General features: G+C 56.8%; 1 protein-coding gene across 1 annotated transcript in view; it reads left to right on the forward strand.

Moving 5' to 3' along the window:
• Positions 1 to 265: 265 nt before the first annotated feature.
• KIF13B (kinesin family member 13B) overlaps positions 266 to 20,383 on the forward strand; it is a 375,782-nt gene continuing 355,664 nt past the window's right edge. Inside the window, exon 1 of the mRNA XM_040348102.1 lies at positions 266 to 392. Coding sequence (XP_040204036.1) covers positions 338 to 392 — 55 coding nt within the window. The 5' untranslated portion in view covers positions 266 to 337. The remainder of the gene's footprint in view (positions 393 to 20,383) is intronic.

Consider the following 20,383-nt stretch of genomic DNA (forward strand, 5'->3'; position numbering starts at 1 on the left):
GACATTCTTTACACCTTATTGATGATGCCACACGTTATTTACACTGCTCAGTGTGTACTCATGACATCACACCTCCCTCCAGTGATCTGTAGGGGGTGGTCAGTGGTCGCCATGCTCGCCCTCTCTCTCTCTTTTTTCTGAGGTGATGCTGAGCCGGGAGAATCCTGTGACGGGTCTCCATGGCAACCATCAAAACCTCGCCGCAGCGCAGGGTGCCTTTTAAAAGCGTGACGTCGTGACGTCGCGGTTCAGGCCCCTCCTCCCCGTCACCTCCCACCCCACAGAGACGGAAGCCGGCGGGGTCCGGGCAGGTCCGGGTGCTGCGGGCGGAGGAGACATGAGCGACTCCAAGGTGAAGGTGGCCGTCCGGATCCGGCCTGTGAACCGGAGAGGTGAGCCGGGGGAAGAGGAGGAGGGAGGAGGGAGAGAGCGGGGAGAAGGGCCACACACTGAGCCGGTGACAGCCGGATAGTATGAGAGAACTTTACTGAGTGACACCCGGAGAGTGACAACCCTACACTGACACTACAGTGTGTGCTACGCTTCTACTTCCCGGGGAACTTCACTGACACCAGGGAACTAATAACACTCATACTATGGAACTAATAACACTGACACCAGGGAACTAATAACACTCATACTATGGAACTAATAACACTGACACCAGGGAACTAATAACACTGACACCAATCTACTCACACTTTGTAACAACTTTACTTACTGACACCACTGACACTGATAGACAATAATATCAGACACTGATACAATGTAACAATATACTGATCTCTAATGTCCCCTGTAGACTGATCTACAATGATGACCAACACTGACCCCCCCCCCCCCCCTGTACCTGACAGGAGGCACTGCTGACTGATCCCCTCCCCCCCCCCCCCCTGTACCTGACAGGAGGCACTGCTGACTGATTCCCCCCCCCCATATCTGACAGGAGGCGCTGCTGACTGATTTCCCCCCCCCCCTGTACCTGACAGGAGGCACTGCTGACTGATCCCCTCCCCCCCCCTGTACCTGACAGGAGGCACTGCTGACTGATTCCCCCCCCCCCATATCTGACAGGAGGCGCTGCTGACTGATTCCCCCCCCCCCCCCCTGTACCTGACAGGAGGCACTGCTGACTGATCCCCTCCCCCCCCCTGTACCTGACAGGAGGCACTGCTGACTGATTCCCCCCCCCCCATATCTGACAGGAGGCGCTGCTGACTGATTCCCCCCCCCCCCCCTGTACCTGACAGGAGGCACAGCTGACTGATCCCCCCGTACCTGACAGGAGGCACAGCTGACTGATCCCCCCCCCCCAGTACCTGACAGGAGGCATTGCTGACTGACCCCCCCCCCCCCCTCCCCTGTACCTGACAGGAGGCACTGCTGACTGATCCCCCCCCCCCAGTACCTGACAGGAGGCACTGCTGACTGACCCCCCCCCCCAGTACCTGACAGGAGGCACTGCTGACTGATCCCCCCCCCAGTACCTGACAGGAGGCATTGCTGACTGATCCACCCCCCCAGTACCTGACAGGAGGCATTGCTGACTGATCCACCCCCCCCAGTACCTGACAGGAGGCATTGCTGACTGATCCCCCCCCCCCCCCAGTACCTGACAGGAGGCATTGCTGACTGATCCCCCCCCCCAGTACCTGACAGGAGGCATTGCTGACTGATCCCCCCCCCCCAGTACCTGACAGGAGTCATTGCTGACTGACCCCCCCCCTCCCCTGTACCTGACAGGAGGCACTGCTGACTGATCCCCCCCCCAGTACCTGACAGGAGGCACTGCTGACTGACCCCCCCCCCAGTACCTGACAGGAGGCACTGCTGACTGATCCCCCCCCCCCAGTACCTGACAGGAGGCATTGCTGACTGATCCACCCCCCCAGTACCTGACAGGAGGCATTGCTGACTGATCCACCCCCCCAGTACCTGACAGGAGGCATTGCTGACTGATCCCCCCCCCCCAGTACCTGACAGGAGGCATTGCTGACTGATCCCCCCCCCCCCCCCCAGTACCTGACAGGAGGCATTGCTGACTGACCCCCCCCCCCCAGTACCTGACAGGAGGCATTGCTGACTGATCCCCCCCCCCAGTACCTGACAGGAGGCATTGCTGACTGACCCCCCCCCAGTACCTGACAGGAGGCATTGCTGACTGATCCCCCCCAGTACCTGACAGGAGGCATTGCTGACTGATCCCCCCCAGTACCTGACAGGAGGCATTGCTGACTGATCCCCCCCCCCAGTACCTGACAGGAGGCATTGCTGACTGATCCCCCCCCCCCAGTACCTGACAGGAGGCATTGCTGACTGATCCCCCCCCCCCAGTACCTGACAGGAGGCATTGCTGACTGATCCCCCCCCCCCCCAGTACCTGACAGGAGGCATTGCTGACTGATCCCCCCCCCCCCCCAGTACCTGACAGGAGGCATTGCTGACTGATCCCCCCCCCCCAGTACCTGACAGGAGGCATTGCTGACTGATCTCCCCCCCCCCCAGTACCTGACAGGAGGCATTGCTGACTGACCCCCCCCCCTCCCCCCCTGTACCTGACAGGAGTTACTGCTGACTGACCCCCCCTCCCCCCCTGTACCTGACAGGAGGCACTGCTGACTGATCTCCCCCCCCCCCCCCAGTACCTGACAGGAGGCATTGCTGACTGACCCCCCCCTCCCACCCTGTACCTGACAGGAGGCCCTGCTGACTGACCCCCTCCCCCCCCTGTACCTGACAGGAGGCACTGCTGACTGACCCCCCCTCCCCCCTGTACCTGACAGGAGGCATTGCTGACTGATCCCCCTCCCCCTGTACCTGACAGGAGGCACTTCTAACTGACCCCCCTCCCCCCTGTACCTGACCGGAGGCACTGCTGACTGTTCCCCCTCAGTACCTGACAGGAGGCACTGCTTGCTGACCCCCCCCCCCCCTGTACCTGACAGGCAGCACTGCTTGCTGATCCCTGGCATGCTTGGCAGGTGACACTGCTTGCGCATCTCTAGTATACCTGGCAAGTAGCATTACTTACTCATCCCTGGTTTGCCTGGCAGGAAGTGCTGCTTCTTTATTCCTGGTATGCCTGCCAGGCTACTTACTCCTCTCTGGTACCCCAGACAGGCCGCACTGTTGACCAATCCACTACCCCCCCCCCCCCCCCCCCCCAGACAGGTGGCAGTGCTTACTGATTTACCTTACTCACAACAGGAGGTATTCTATTTACCACTGGTACTCCTAACAAGCACCACAGCTAACTAATCCCCAGTATTGGTGACAGGGGGCGCTACTGGCTAATCCTAGGTACTCCTGACAATTGGCCCTGCTTGCTGCTCCCTGGTACTGCCAACAGGCAGCATTGCTGACTGATCCCCAGTACCTGACAGGAAGCACTGCTGACTGATTCTCAATGCCCCAACAGGTGGCACTGCCTATTCATTCCTGGTACACCTGACAGGCAGCACCGCTGATCGATCCCCATACTCCTGACAGGTGATACTTGTGACCAATTTCCGGTACGCCGAAAGGCAGCAATACTTACCAGTTTTTGGTGCCCCTGGGAGGTAGAAGTACTATATGAAACACCTGACAGTTGGCACTGCTGACCTATCCCTGGTACACCTGACGAGGGGAGGGGGCACTGCTGACCTATCCCTGGTACACCTGACGAGGGGAGGGGGCACTGCTGACCTATCCCTGGTACACCTGACGAGGGGAGGGGGCACTGCTGACCTATCCCTGGTACACCTGACGAGGGGAGGGGGCACTGCTGACCTATCCCTGGTACACCTGACGAGGGGAGGGGGCACTGCTGACCTATCCCTGGTACACCTGACGAGGGGAGGGGGCACTGCTGACCTATCCCCGGTACACCTGACAAGGGGCACTGCTGACCTATCCCTGATACACATGACAGGGGGAGGGGGTACTGCTGACCTATCCCCAAGACACCTGACAAGGGGCACTGCTGACCTATCACTGGTACACCTGACGGGGGGACACTGCTGACCTATACGTGGTACCGCTGATGGGGGGGGCACTGCTGACCTATCCATGGTACACCTGATGGGGGGGGGGGGGGGCACTGGTGGACCTATCCCTGGTACACCTGATGGGGGGGCACTGGTGGACCTATCCCTGGTACACCTGATGGGGGGGGGGGGGGCACTGGTGGACCTATCCCTGGTACACCTGATGGGGGGGCACTGGTGACCTATCTCTGGTACACCTGATGGGGGGGGGGGGGGCACTGGTGACCTATCCCTGGTACACCTGATGGGGGGGGGGGGGCTCTGGTGACCTATCCCTGGTACACCTGATGGGGGGGGGGGGCACTGGTGACCTATCCCCGGTACACCTGATGGGGGGGGGGGCACTGGTGACCTATCCCCGGTACACCTGATGGGGGGGCGGGGCACTGGTGACCTATCCCCGGTACACCTGATGGGGGGGGGGGGCACCGGTGACCTATCCCCGGTACACCTGATGGGGGAGGGGGCACTGCTGACCTATCCCTGGTACACCTGATGGGGGGGGCACTGTTGACCTATCCCAGGTACACCTGATGGGGGGGGGCACTGTTGACCTATCCCAGGTACACCTGATGGGGGGGCTCTTTTGACCTATCCCCGGTACACCTGATGGGGGGGCACTGGTGACCTATCCCTGGTACACCTTATGGGGGGAGGGCACTGCTGACCTATCCCCGGTACACCTATTTGGGGGGCACTGTCGACTGATCCCCCTGACAGGGGGCGCTGACAACTGATCCCCGGACACCCCTGACAGGGGCATCACTGCTGACTTCTCCTCCATACCCCTGAGGTGAGCACTGCTTCTTAGATCCCTGGTAACCCTGATGAGGGGGGCACTGGTGACCTAACCCTGATGAGGGGGGCACTGGTGACCTATCCCTGGTACACCTGATGGGGAGTACTGCTTCTTAGATCCCTGGTAACCCTGACAAGTGGCACAGCTGATCAGTGTGTTTTTTCAGGCAGTTTTTGTTTGGGTTTCAGTGACAGTACCGTGTCCTTGTATTTTGGTCACATGGATGTCACTTTGTTCTCTTTGTCTGTTGTACCTGATCCCTGGTACTGCTGACAGGGGGCGCTGCTGACTGATTCCCTGTACGCCTGACCAGGGAGGCGCTGGTGACTGATTCCTGGTACCCCCTGACGAGGGCAATACTGATAACCCCCTGGTACCCCTGACAGGGGGGTGCTACTAACCATCCTTGGTATTCCTAGCAGGTGGCACTACAGGCAATCCCTGGTACCACTGACAGGAAGCACTACTGACTGATCCCAGGTACCTCTTGGAAGACTTCTCCTAGTACCCCTGGTAGTGGGCACCACCTCCACTGATCCCTGGTACCCCTGACAGGTGGCACAGCTGATCAGTGTGTTGTGTCTCAGTGACACCCCTGTGTCTGTGTGTTGTGTTTACCTGTCACACAGGTATGGCTTATGTTCCCTTTTGTTTGCTGTAACAAGCTGATGAAATTTGTGATCATAGAGAAGAAGCCGTGACCTTCCACCTGTCATGTGTGATCCTCCGTCATCTCACCCACATCGAGTCCTCATGAATGGAGTACAGGCGGCCGGCTCAGATAGATATTGGATGTCGGCACACTCATACACACGTGTCATTCTTTTACTAGCTGAGTCTTCTGAGAAAGGTGATCCCTGACACACTTCCCACACATCTGATCTATGGAGGGGGAGGGGGGATGTCGTCCTTCTCACTAATCTGATAAATGGGGGAAGGCTGTCGCCCTTCTCACTGATCTGATCTGGGGGTGGAGAGCTGTCACCCTTCTCCCTGATCTGATCTGGGGGAGGAGGGCTGTCGCCCTTCTCACTGATCTGATCCGGGGGAGGAGGGCTGTCGCCCTTCTCACTGATCTGGGGGAGGAGGGCTGTCACCCTTCTCCCTGATCTGATCTGGGGGAGGAGGGCTGTCGCCCTTCTCACTGATCTGATCCGGGGGAGGAGGGCTGTCGCCCTTCTCACTGATCTGATCCGGGGGAGGAGGGCTGTCGCCCTTCTCACTGATCTGATAAATGGGGGAAGGCTGTCACCCTTCTCCCTGATCTGATCTGGGGGAGGAGGGCTGTCGCCCTTCTCACTGATCTGATAAATGGGGGAAGGCTGTCACCCTTCTCCCTGATCTGATCTGGGGGAGGAGGGCTGTCGCCCTTCTCACTGATCTGATCCGGGGGAGGAGGGCTGTCGCCCTTCTCCCTGATCTGATCCGGGGGAGGAGGGCTGTCGCCCTTCTCCCTGATCTGATCCGGGGGAGGAGGGCTGTCGCCCTTCTCCCTGATCTGATCCGGGGGAGGAGGGCTGTCGCCCTTCTCCCTGATCTGATCCGGGGGAGGAGGGCTGTCGCCCTTCTCCCTGATCTGATCCGGGGGAGGAGGGCTGTCGCCCTTCTCCCTGATCTGATCCGGGGGAGGAGGGCTGTCGCCCTTCTCCCTGATCTGATCCGGGGGAGGAGGGCTGTCGCCCTTCTCCCTGATCTGATCCGGGGGAGGAGGGCTGTCGCCCTTCTCCCTGATCTGATCCGGGGGAGGAGGGCTGTCGCCCTTCTCCCTGATCTGATCCGGGGGAGGAGGGCTGTCGCCCTTCTCCCTGATCTGATCCGGGGGAGGAGGGCTGTCGCCCTTCTCCCTGATCTGATCCGGGGGAGGAGGGCTGTCGCCCTTCTCCCTGATCTGATCCGGGGGAGGAGGGCTGTCGCCCTTCTCCCTGATCTGATCCGGGGGAGGAGGGCTGTCGCCCTTCTCCCTGATCTGATCCGGGGGAGGAGGGCTGTCGCCCTTCTCCCTGATCTGATCCGGGGGAGGAGGGCTGTCGCCCTTCTCCCTGATCTGACCCGGGGGAGGAGGGCTGTCGCCCTTCTCCCTGATCTGACCCGGGGGAGGAGGGCTGTCGCCCTTCTCCCTGATCTGACCCGGGGGAGGAGGGCTGTCGCCCTTCTCCCTGATCTGATCCGGGGGAGGAGGGCTGTCGCCCTTCTCCCTGATCTGATCTGGGGGAGGAGGGCTGTCGCCCTTCTCCCTGATCTGATCTGGGGGAGGAGGGCTGCCGCCCTTCTCACTGATCTGGGGGAGGAGGGCTGCCGCCCTTCTCACTGATCTGGGGGAGGAGGGCTGCCGCCCTTCTCACTGATCTGGGGGAGGAGGGCTGCCGCCCTTCTCACTGATCTGGGGGAGGAGGGCTGCCGCCCTTCTCACTGATCTGGGGGAGGAGGGCTGCCGCCCTTCTCCCTGATCTGGGGGAGGAGGGCTGTCGCCCTTCTCACTGATCTGATCCGGGGGAGGAGGGCTGTCGCCCTTCTCACTGATCTGATAAATGGGGGAAGGCTGTCACCCTTCTCCCTGATCTGATCTGGGGGAGGAGGGCTGTCGCCCTTCTCACTGATCTGATCCGGGGGAGGAGGGCTGTCGCCCTTCTCACTGATCTGGGGGAGGAGGGCTGTCACCCTTCTCCCTGATCTGATCTGGGGGAGGAGGGCTGTCGCCCTTCTCACTGATCTGATCCGGGGGAGGAGGGCTGTCGCCCTTCTCACTGATCTGATCCGGGGGAGGAGGGCTGTCGCCCTTCTCACTGATCTGATAAATGGGGGAAGGCTGTCACCCTTCTCCCTGATCTGATCTGGGGGAGGAGGGCTGTCGCCCTTCTCACTGATCTGATAAATGGGGGAAGGCTGTCACCCTTCTCCCTGATCTGATCCGGGGGAGGAGGGCTGTCGCCCTTCTCCCTGATCTGATCCGGGGGAGGAGGGCTGTCGCCCTTCTCCCTGATCTGATCCGGGGGAGGAGGGCTGTCGCCCTTCTCCCTGATCTGATCCGGGGGAGGAGGGCTGTCGCCCTTCTCCCTGATCTGATCCGGGGGAGGAGGGCTGTCGCCCTTCTCCCTGATCTGATCCGGGGGAGGAGGGCTGTCGCCCTTCTCCCTGATCTGATCCGGGGGAGGAGGGCTGTCGCCCTTCTCCCTGATCTGATCCGGGGGAGGAGGGCTGTCGCCCTTCTCCCTGATCTGATCCGGGGGAGGAGGGCTGTCGCCCTTCTCCCTGATCTGACCCGGGGGAGGAGGGCTGTCGCCCTTCTCCCTGATCTGACCCGGGGGAGGAGGGCTGTCGCCCTTCTCCCTGATCTGATCCGGGGGAGGAGGGCTGTCGCCCTTCTCCCTGATCTGATCTGGGGGAGGAGGGCTGTCGCTCTTCTCCCTGATCTGATCTGGGGGAGGAGGGCTGTCGCCCTTCTCACTGATCTGGGGGAGGAGGGCTGCCGCCCTTCTCACTGATCTGGGGGAGGAGGGCTGCCGCCCTTCTCACTGATCTGGGGGAGGAGGGCTGCCGCCCTTCTCACTGATCTGGGGGAGGAGGGCTGCCGCCCTTCTCACTGATCTGGGGGAGGAGGGCTGCCGCCCTTCTCACTGATCTGGGGGAGGAGGGCTGCCGCCCTTCTCACTGATCTGGGGGAGGAGGGCTGTCGCCCTTCTCACTGATCTGATCCGGGGGAGGAGGGCTGTCGCCCTTCTCCCTGATCTGATCTGGGGGAGGAGGGCTGTCGCCCTTCTCCCTGATCTGATCTGGGGGAGGAGGGCTGCCGCCCTTCTCACTGATCTGGGGGAGGAGGGCTGCCGCCCTTCTCACTGATCTGGGGGAGGAGGGCTGCCGCCCTTCTCACTGATCTGGGGGAGGAGGGCTGCCGCCCTTCTCACTGATCTGGGGGAGGAGGGCTGCCGCCCTTCTCACTGATCTGGGGGAGGAGGGCTGTCGCCCTTCTCACTGATCTGATCCGGGGGAGGAGGGCTGTCGCCCTTCTCACTGATCTGATAAATGGGGGAAGGCTGTCACCCTTCTCACTGATCTGATCCGGGGGAGGAGGGCTGTCGCCCTTCTCACTGATCTGATAAATGGGGGAAGGCTGTCACCCTTCTCCCTGATCTGATCTGGGGGAGGAGGGCTGTCGCCCTTCTCACTGATCTGATAAATGGGGGAAGGCTGTCACCCTTCTCCCTGATCTGATCCGGGGGAGGAGGGCTGTCGCCCTTCTCCCTGATCTGATCCGGGGGAGGAGGGCTGTCGCCCTTCTCCCTGATCTGATCCGGGGGAGGAGGGCTGTCGCCCTTCTCCCTGATCTGATCCGGGGGAGGAGGGCTGTCGCCCTTCTCCCTGATCTGATCCGGGGGAGGAGGGCTGTCGCCCTTCTCCCTGATCTGATCCGGGGGAGGAGGGCTGTCGCCCTTCTCCCTGATCTGATCCGGGGGAGGAGGGCTGTCGCCCTTCTCCCTGATCTGATCCGGGGGAGGAGGGCTGTCGCCCTTCTCCCTGATCTGATCCGGGGAAGGAGGGCTGCCGCCCTTCTCACTGATCTGGGGGAGGAGGGCTGCCGCCCTTCTCCCTGATCTGGGGGGGGGGGGGGGGGGTTTTTTGGTCTAATTAATGGACTGCCATCTGTCTGCCTGATGTAGGGTGATCCCATGGAGGCCTGCAGATGGTTTACTGCAATTCACTTTGGTTATATTGTATCTTTATGAAATCATTATTGTAACTGTGTGTTTTTTTTTTTTTTTTTACTTCTTTTATGTTTTTCTGCTGGTAACTGAATGTTTGCAAAAAATGGTAATTGGATAAAACTGGGTGTGACAACGGTCTAGTATGAGCTGGAATAAGCTACACAGTGAGGGGAGATTTACTAAAACTGTATTGTGCAAAATCTGGTGCAGCTGTGCATGGTAGCCAATCGGCTTCCAGGTTTTATTTTGTTTTTCTTTTCTTTTGAATATTAAAGCGGAGTTCCAGTCCCTCAAATCCATTTTATTTATTTTTTTTAAACTCCGCTGTAATTGGCTCCAAATCAAATTTAACATTTAGATAATGATATTAAAGCGGTTGTAAACCGTGAATGTTGTAAACAAAAAAAAAGACCTGCAAGGCAATGGCATACTAGCACATTATGAAATGCTCACCTTGGAACGAAGCCCTCCAGCACTGGGCTGTCACCGCTGAGAGAGCTGACATCTTCGCCCTTTCTTGTATGTGATTGGCCAGAGCCCCGATGACGTCACTCCCACACCTGCCTACGGGAACCCTTGGTTTCGGCACAAAGCTCTGGCACGGTATGCCGGACCTTCAGAGTGCATGGGCCAGTGATGTCACTGACTGCATCAAGTGTGAATACCTCTTAAACGGTGCAGGTTTAGGAGATATTCATTTTACCTACAGGCAAGCTTTGTTCACCTGTAGGTAAAAATGACCAAGCTGGGTTTACTACGGCTTTTAATGTTTTCCCTTTTTAGTTAATCATTTAAACCTAACCTGATCTTGGAAGCATGCAAGGTCCATCTCTGTTGTGGGCATCTGAAGCCCTCTTGTATTAATTTCTGGGAATCTGTGCCGCTGGCTACCCAGCATGCACCTCCAATCTTGCGCATGCGCAGTAACGCCACCGCGTGGCGCTGAGACGCCGTATTTTTTTGCATGCTGTGAGCGCCAAGAGGTTAAAGCGTAATATTCGGTGCCCTTTTTTGTGGCCTGCCCCTTCCAGTGCCGCCATTTTGGTGTATGCTTGGATATGTTGAAGGGCTCTCCCCAGCCTTGGGGTTCTCTGCGTGCGTAGAAGATTTCCATGTGTATGCGCAAGTATTGGTGCTTCTGCTTTTGCAGAAACGCGCTACAGTCTATGTAACATGATTTTCTTATTGGTCACGTTCATATCTGTGCTTTTTCAACAAGGTGCGTTTTTTAGTTAATTTTTTTTTTATGTTTTTTTTTTGCAGCAGGTTTGCGTTTTTGGTTCCATAGACTTCAATGGAAACTCAGCGCTTGCGTTTTTGCTTGGTTTCTTTTGCATGACAACAGACACCTCCCTAAAATGCAAAAGACATAAAAAACACAATGGCCCGGATTCAGGTAGATTTGCCCCTTTCTTGCGGAGGCGCAGGGCAACTTTTTTGCCCTGCGCCCTCCGTAAATTGCGTGTGCGCTGTGTAAACTTGCCCTGCGTAAGGGCGCCTAATGTAAATGATCCCGTAGGGGGCGGGAATCATTTAAATTAGGCGCGCTCTCGCGCCGAGCGTAGAGCGCATGCTCCATCGGGAAACTTTCCCGACGTGCATTGCGGCAAATGACGTCGCAAGGACGTCATTTGCTTCCAAGTGAACGTGAATGGCGTCCAGCGCCATTCACGAATCACTTACGCAAACAACGTGAAATTCAAATTTCGCGATGCGGGAACGACGGGTATACTTTAGCATTGGCTGCTCCTACTATTAGAAGGGGCAGCCTTACGCTAAACACGCCGTACGGAAACGACGCAATTTGCGTACGCAGGGCTCGCGCAACATTGTGAATCGGTGTTAGTATGCAATTTGCATACTATACACTGAGCACAATGGGAGCGCCCCCTAGCGGCCCCCGCAAGAATGCAGCCTAAAATATGCGTGGCATAAGAGCCTTATGCCACGCAGATTTTAGGCTGCAGTCGGCATTACGATGTTCCTGAATCAGGAGCACTCGTTACGCCGGAGCAAGTAAGCAATTGCGCTGCGTAACCTATGGTTACACAGGCGCAAATTGCTTCTTGAATCTGGCCAATAAAAACACAATGGGAAAACGCATCAACCGCAACCTGCATAGGCATGAACCTAGCCTAATGGCTTCCCTTTGCATGTGTGTAGGGGGACTGCGCATGCGCAGATGTGCCGCAGGGCTCAATCGGGACAAGAAGCCCTGTGGACACATCTGCAGAATCCGTGGGGGGGGCACAATTGTCATTCCTTCCTAGTGCAGTGCAAAATCTTAAAAAATGTGAATAAAATAAAGTATATCCAATTGGGAGAGATGGAGGGGGGGGGTGGGTGTTTTAGTTTAGGGTGGAGGTCCACTTTAACATGAAATGTGATGCGTGTATGGCCGTACACTGGCTGCAGGCAGGAGCGAGGAATGTGGGTCATCTTTATTCTCTGTATCTCCAGCACAGCGGGAATCCCCAGGAAATCAGCGAAGGATTAGGGGAAGCCCTGCCTGACCGAGCGAGCAATAACACTGATCGGCACTGTCAGACACCTCTCCAGTCTTCTCATAGAAACGGCAAGTGTCCTACTTAGAAGACACCGCGTGTGTATGTGGAGGGACCCCAACCTCTACATGTCATGTATGAGGACCTAACCATTCATCCATCTATCGGCAGATGTAGAGTTAAAGGGTTAGTTCACTTTAGGAAAAAAGAAAGTGTGCCCTCAAGGGTGTCCCCCCCCCCCCCCCAGCGGTGTGCCCTCAAGGGTGTCCCCCCCCCCCCCCCAGCAGTGTGCCCTCAAGGGTGTCCCCCCCCCCCCCCCCCAGCAGTGTGCCCTCAAGGGTGTCCCCCCCCCCAGCGGTGTGCCCTCAAGGGTGTCCCCCCCCCCCCAGCAGTGTGCCCTCAAGGGTGTCCCCCCCCCCCAGCGGTGTGCCCTCAAGGGTGTCCCCCCCCCCCCAGCGGTGTGCCCTCAAGGGTGTCCCCCCCCCCCCCCAGCGGTGTGCCCTCAAGGGTGTCCCCCCCCCCCCCCAGCGGTGTGCCCTCAAGGGTGTCCCCCCCCCCCCCCAGCGGTGTGCCCTCAAGGGTGTCCCCCCCCAGCGGTGTGCCCTCAAGGGTGTCCCCCCCCCCCCCCCCCGCGGTGTGCCCTCAAGGGTGTCCCCCCCCCCCCAGCGGTGTGCCCTCAAGGGTGTCCCCCCCCCCCCCCAGCGGTGTGCCCTCAAGGGTGTCCCCCCCCCCCCCCCAGCGGTGTGCCCTCAAGGGTGTCCCCCCAGCGGTGTGCCCTCAAGGGTGTCCCCCCAGCGGTGTGCCCTCAAGGGTGTCCCCCCAGCGGTGTGCCCTCAAGGGTGTCCCCCCAGCGGTGTGCCCTCAAGGGTGTCCCCCCAGCGGTGTGCCCTCAAGGGTGTCCCCCCAGCGGTGTGCCCTCAAGGGTGTCCCCCCAGCGGTGTGCCCTCAAGGGTGTCCCCCCAGCGGTGTGCCCTCAAGGGTGTCCCCCCAGCGGTGTGCCCTCAAGGGTGTCCCCCCCCCCCCAGCGGTGTTCCCTCAAGGGTGTCCCCCCCCAGCGGTGTGCCCTCAAGGGTGTCCCCCCCCCCCCCCAGCGGTGTGCCCTCAAGGGTGTCCCCCCCCCAGCAGTGTGCCCTCAAGGGTCCCCCCCCCAGCAGTGTGCCCTCAAGGGTTCCCCCCCCCAGCAGTGTGCCCTCAAGGGTTCCCCCCCCCCCAGCAGTGTGCCCTCAAGGGTTTCCCCCCCAGCAGTGTGCCCTCAAGGCTTCATCCCCCCCCCAGCGGTGTGCCCTCAAGGGTGTCCCCCCCCCCAGCGGTGTGCCCTCAAGGGTGTCCCCCCCAGCGGTGTGCCCTCAAGGGTGTCCCCCCCCCCGCGGTGTGCCCTCAAGGGTGTCCCCCCCAGCGGTGTGCCCTCAAGGGTGTCCCCCCCCAGCGGTGTGCCCTCAAGGGTGTCCCCCCCCCAGCGGTGTTCCCTCAAGGGTGTCCCCCCCCCAGCGGTGTTCCCTCAAGGGTGTCCCCCCCCCCCAGCGGTGTGCCCTCAAGGGTTCCCCCCCCCCCCCAGCGGTGTGCCCTCAGGGGTTCCCCCCCCCCCCAGCGGTGTGCCCTCAGGGGTTTCCCCCCTCCCTCAGCAGTGTGTGTGCAGTCTCGAGATTTGTATTTAAACAAGTAAACTAATTCTTAAAAGGTAAACTTTTTTTTATTTTTGTGGTAATATGCATTAAAGCCTTGCACAGTAGCATGTGAAACAAGGATGTGCGTTATGGCGCTGTCCGTTTTGATTAGTATCCCAGCGTACCCGGGTAATGCAGCCCAATGCACTGCAATGCACAGACGGGAGCCGCCGTATTTGCGGTGAGCGTTGTTGTAAAAGGTGCTGCATGTCTGTTAAAACCTGTATCATAGTACCTTCATGTCAAATGGGCTGCCTTACCAAAACAGGTTAACCACTTGACCTCTGGAAGATTTACCCCCCCCCCCCCCCCTTCGTGACTAGGCCATTTTTTGCGATGTGTCACTGCGTTTCTTTAACTGACAATTGTGCGACATTGTACCCAAATAAAATTGATGTCCTATTTTTTTCCCCTCACAAATGGAGCTTTCTTTTGGGGGTATTTGATCACCTCTGCCGTTTTTTATTTTGTGTGCTATAAATAAAAAAAGAGCGACAATTTTGGGAAAAATACAATTATTTTTTGCAAATTTTTTTTTTTTTGTTTGTTTGTTTTATAAAATAAAAATAAATAAAACGTATCCCACAGTTTGTAGACGCTATAACTTTTGCGCAAACCAATCAATATATGCTTATTGGGATATATATATATATTTTTTTACCACAAATATGTAGCAGAATACATACTGGCCTAAAGGATATTTAATGCAATGTGTTGCAGCTTACCAATCCTTGCATGTCATGGCTGCATTTCTAGCGAGTATAGAAAATAACTGTTGATCCTGCCAGAAATGCCATGTTCTCCTGTACCATGTCTGCAGTCTCTGACCGTCTCCTGCGTCATGTCTGCAGTCTCTGACCGCCTCCTGCGTCATGTCTGCAGTCTCTGACCGCCTCCTGCGCCATGTCTGCAGTCTCTGACCGTCTCCTGTGTCATGTCTGCAGTCTCTGACCGTCTCCTGTGTCATGTCTGCAGTCTGACCGCCTCCTGCGTCATGTCTGCAGTCTCTGACCGCCTCCTGCGCCATGTCTGCAGTCTCTGACCGTCTCCTGTGTCATGTCTGCAGTCTCTGACCGTCTCCTGTGTCATGTCTGCAGTCTCTGACCGCCTCCTGCGTCATGTCTGCAGTCTCTGACCGCCTCCTGCGTCATGTCTGCAGTCTCTGACCGCCTCCTGCGTCATGTCTGCAGTCTCTGACCGCCTCCTGCGTCATGTCTGCAGTCTCTGACCGCCTCCTGCGTCATGTCTGCAGTCTCTGACCGCCTCCTGCGTCATGTCTGCAGTCTCTGACCGCCTCCTGCGTCATGTCTGCAGTCTCTGACCGCCTCCTGCGTCATGTCTGCAGTCTCTGACCGCCTCCTGCGTCATGTCTGCAGTCTCTGACCGCCTCCTGCGTCATGTCTGCAGTCTCTGACCGTCTCCTGCGTCATGTCTGCAGTCTTTGACCGTCTCCTGCGTCATGTCTGCAGTCTCTGACCGTCTCCTGTAGAATTACTGAATATTATGTGTTGTATCTGGTCCAATTTTCATATTTGGAAGGTTGGCTTCCATTCTCCTGGACTAAATGGGCACCAGCCATATTCTCTATGGGCAGGGGGGAGATGCCAAAAGTGGATTGTTTTTCGGCTGGTTGGTTTATCTTTAATTTTTTGTATGACAGGTTCTCTTTAATCACTATTGAAGAGGACATGAATAGGTGACAACCGGACAGCCCAGATCCTTGTCTGAGGTCACGTATCTCTGATCTCCTCAGAGTCTTTTCTGGGCAGTGACACCATGCCATGTGGTGGTGACTCGCATTCCCATGCCTGTATATTTCGGGTTGGTTGGGCACAGCAGAGCCTGCAGGCTGTCCTTGTGAACGGCTGTCCCCGGGCCTGGACAATGTCCTTCAGTCCTCTTCATCCTTGTGCAGCACCAACCTGTATCTGGTGACTCTCCATGACGTCACAATGTATCCATTCATCCCCAAGCCCATGCAGTGTGTCACAATGCTAATGACTCCGGACTTGTCTGTCACTGTTCTGGACGAGTTTCCATTCGTACACCGAAAGTGACAGAACGTTTCCTTTTAGAGTTGTTTGTGCAGAGTGGGGATTCCATTGAACACACTGGGGCAGGATAGGGTAATGTACAGCTGTCCAGTAAGGGGGGTGGAGGATGGAGTCAGTGCAGCTTTTTTTTCATTAAACTTCTTGGTTACGTCTTAATGGGCTGCCAGTGGGGGGCGGTGGTGGTTTGGCAGCGGGCCGCCAGGGGGGGCGGTGGTGGTTTGGCAGCGGGCCGCCAGGGGGGGCGGTGGTGGTGGTTTGGCAGCGGGCCGCCAGGGGGGGCGGTGGTGGTGGTTTGGCGGTGGTGGTGGTTTGGCAGCGGGCCGCCAGGGGGGGCGGTGGTGGTGGTTTGGCAGCGGGCCGCCAGGGGGGGCGGTGGTGGTGGTTTGGCAGCGGGCCGCCAGGGGGGGCGGTGGTGGTTTGGCAGCGGGCCGCCAGGGGGGGCGGTGGTGGTTTGGCAGCGGGCCGCCAGGGGGGGCGGTGGTGTTTTTTTGGCAGCGGGCCGCCAGTTGGGGGCTGGTGGTGGTTCGGCAGCGGTCTGCCAGTTGGGGGCTGGTGGTGGTTCGGCAGCGGTCTGCCAGTTGGGGGCTGGTGGTGGTTCGGCAGCGGTCTGCCAGTTGGGGGCTGGTGGTGGTTCTGCATCGGGCTGGTGGTGGTTCGGCAGCGGTCTGCCTGTTGGGGGCTGGTGGTGGTTCGGCAGCGGTCTGCCAGTTGGGGGCTGGTGGTGGTTCTGCATCGGGCTGGTGGTGGTTCGGCAGCGGTCTGCCTGTTGGGGGCTGGTGGTGGTTCGGCAGCGGTCTGCCAGTTGGGGGCTGGTGGTGGTTCGGCAGCGGTCTGCCAGTTGGGGGCTGGTGGTGGTTCTGCATCGGGCTGCCAGTTGGGGGCTGGTGGTGGTTCGGCAGCGGTCTGCCATTACTTATTTTCTTTCTCTTTTTTTTTTCTTTCTCTTTTTTTTTTTTCTTTCTCTTTTTTTCATTTTCTTTCTTTCTTTCTTTTTCTTTCTTTCTTTCTTTTTCTTTCTCTCTCTTTCTTTTTCTCTCTCTCTTTCTTTTTCTTTCTCTCTTTCTTTTTCTTTCTCTCTCTTTCTTTTTCTTTCTCTCTCTTTCTTTCTTTTTCTTTCTCTCTCTTTCTTTTTCTTTCTCTCTCTTTCTTTTTCTTTCATGAAATATCCTTGTGAATACATCATACGACCATTATAAAAATACGTTATTCACCCATTGTACGTAAGAGTCGCGTTTTAGCGGGGTGTGCTTTTAAAACAGAACTCCGGGCAGAAATTATAATAATGTGTAGACCGGTGCTTTCACCCATAATTGAGCAACTTGGGTTCTAGTGCATGGATGAGAACCCCTGATACCTGCGCAGGCTCGGGAACTACATTGTAACACATATGATAGATTATATATAAATTATACACACACACTCCTCTTAGAATTGGCTGCTGGCCTGGGTGGATAGTGATGGTGGGTTGTGTTTCCTTATCAGACTATCAGTGAGCATTGACCCTCGGCCCCCGTCCTCCTCCCAGCCAGTGGAAAGAGCTGATTTCTGTTTATTTTGGCTCGGGATCCCTGAGGGCCCGTGTTTCCATTTCTTTTATGTGTGTGCACTGACTGGTGAAGGGATACTTGTAAGTGGTAAGCCAGGGAAATTCAATCACTTCCTGTGTGTGTCACCCTGATGACCTGTCCATTAACTCCCCCAGGCCGTGCCACTATAATAGAATGTCCCTTTTTCAAATTAAAACAATGTTACACTATTCTACCTTTTTAACACTATCTCCATCCGCATTAAAATCTCAGCCCCCCCCTCCATTTACATCAGAGTCCCCCCCCCCTTACATAAGGGTCCCCATCAAAAGCTGTGGGGCAGGTAATCTGGTAGAGGGCCAGAGTCCCCCCCCCCCCCTTACATAAGGGTCCCCATCAAAAGCTGTGGGGCAGGTAATCTGGTAGAGGGCCAGAGTCCCCCCCCCCCCTTACATAAGGGTCCCCATCAAAAGCTGTGGGGCAGGTAATCTGGTAGAGGGCCAGAGTCCCCCCCCCCCCCCCCCTTACATCAGAGTCCCCCTTACTTTATCTTATTTATCTTGCTATAACGCGCCCCGGCGTATAGCGCGCACCCCCGAACTTGAAGGAAAATTCCTAAAAAAAAAAAAATACTTAGTTTGGATGCCCCCTCGTCGGTGTCTTGTCCATCGGCGGCCTCGTCCGGTCCGGCGTCCTTCTGCGACCATCTTGGTGTCCTTCCGCTCGATCCCCGCTTCCCGCACTGTGTTTGAACCACTGCGCTGACATATACCGAGCGCAGTACACTCGGGTATAGTCGGGCAGGCTCCTCTCGCATAAAGGACGTACAGGACGTGACCGCGAGAGTAGCCGAGACTGCCCGACTATACCCAAGTGTACTGCACTCGGTATATGCCGGCGCAGTGGTTCAAATACAGCGCTGAAGGGGGTATCGGCGTATATCGCGCACACATGATTTAAATCAAATGCCCCCCCCCCCCGTGGGTGGATGTGTGGGAGATGTTCCAAGGCAGGCTGTATTTGCACAGGTAACATCCACATGTGATGCTGAACCTCCATGTTGAAAAGGCCTGAAATCCAATCAAAGGAAGTGGGCCCCATGATTGAAAGGAGTGGGCCAGGGACAGTCAGACTGGGAAGGAAAGCACTAGATCAGGGATATGCAATTAGCGGACCTCCAGCTGTTGCCAAACTACAAGTCCCATGAGGCATAGCGAGACTCTGACAGCATCAAGTATGACACCCAGAGGCAGAGGCATGATGGGACTTGTAGTTTGGCAACAGCTGGAGGTCCGCTAATTGCATATCCCTGCACTAGATGATGCTGGACGTCCTCCAGCCAGGAAATGAGGCAGTATTCATCTGACTTGCTGCAGCTTCTAATGCACAATGTAAGAAGCTCACAGTGTGCAGTGAAATCAGAGTAAGCCATTTCCGTCCAAGAGAGGATCTTGTACAACTCCAAGAGTGAAAGGAAGGCCGCAAGTCGGCTTTAGTCATACTCTGAGATCTTGGCGGCTCGTTGTCTGCAGATTATTCCCGGTTGGTCTCTGGAGAGTTGGAGGGAATGACTGTCACTCTGATAAAAGCTGTCTGCATAGATAATGAGGTCTGATGGCTGCTGACTGACATGGTCCTTGTAGTACGGTGATGGCAGACGCTATTCTCGGGACTCATTAGCTGCAGAGTAATGAGCGAGGACTCGGGATGTAGATCATTATTATTATAATTACATAGTGTCAGCAAATACAAATCTTTTTATAGTATATATTATCATTCCCAGATATACCGTAATCCACACTCATTGCAGATGGTGAGACATGTGTCATGTCTGCAGTCTCTGACCATCTCCTGCACCTTGCCTGCAGTCTCTGACCATCTCCTGTGCCATGTCTGCAGTCTCTGACCATCTCCTGTGCCATGTCTGCAGTCTCTGACCATCTCCTGTGCCATGTCTGCAGTCTCTGACCATCTCATGTGCCATGTCTGCAGTCTCTGACCATCTCATGTGCCATGTCTGCAGTCTCTGACCATCTCATGTGCCATGTCTGCAGTCTCTGACCATCTCCTGTGCCATGCCTGCAGTCTCTGACCATCTCCTGTGCCATGTCTGCAGTCTCTGACCATCTCCTGTGTCATGTCTGCAGTCTCTGACCATCTCCTGCACCTTGCCTGCAGTCTCTGACCATCTCCTGTGCCGTGTCTGCAGTCTCTGACCATCTCCTGTGCCGTGTCTGCAGTCTCTGACCATCTCCTGTGCCATGTCTGCAGTCTCTGACCATCTCCTGTGCCATGTCTGCAGTCTCTGACCATCTCCTGTGCCATGTCTGCAGTCTCTGACCATCTCATCCTGTCTCATGTCTGCAGTCTGACCATTTCATCCTGTCTCATGTCTGCAGTCTCTGACCATCTCATCCTGTCTCATGTCTGCAGTCTCTGACCATCTCATCCTGTCTCATGTCTGCAGTCTCTGACCATCTCATCCTGTCTCATGTCTGCAGTCTCTGACCATCTCGTCCTGTCTCATGTCTGCAGTCTCTGACCATCTCGTCCTGTCTCATGTCTGCAGTCTCTGACCATCTCGTCCTGTCTCATGTCTGCAGTCTCTGACCATCTCGTCCTGTCTCATGTCTGCAGTCTCTGACCATCTCATCCTGTCTCATGTCTGCAGTCTCTGACCATCTCATCCTGTCTCATGTCTGCAGTCTCTGACCATCTCCTGTGCCATGTCTGCAGTCTCTGACCATCTCCTGTGTCATGTCTGCAGTCTCTGACCATCTCCTGCACCTTGCCTGCAGTCTCTGACCATCTCCTGTGCCGTGTCTGCAGTCTCTGACCATCTCCTGTGCCATGTCTGCAGTCTCTGACCATCTCCTGTGCCATGTCTGCAGTCTCTGACCATCTCCTGTGCCATGTCTGCAGTCTCTGACCATCTCCTGTGCCATGTCTGCAGTCTCTGACCATCTCATCCTGTCTCATGTCTGCAGTCTGACCATTTCATCCTGTCTCATGTCTGCAGTCTCTGACCATCTCATCCTGTCTCATGTCTGCAGTCTCTGACCATCTCCTCCTGTCCCATGTCTGCAGTCTCTGACCATCTCGTCCTGT

The sequence above is a fragment of the Rana temporaria genome, chromosome 4 (genome assembly GCF_905171775.1).
Source record: "Rana temporaria chromosome 4, aRanTem1.1, whole genome shotgun sequence".
Taxonomy (NCBI): Eukaryota; Metazoa; Chordata; class Amphibia; order Anura; family Ranidae; genus Rana; species Rana temporaria.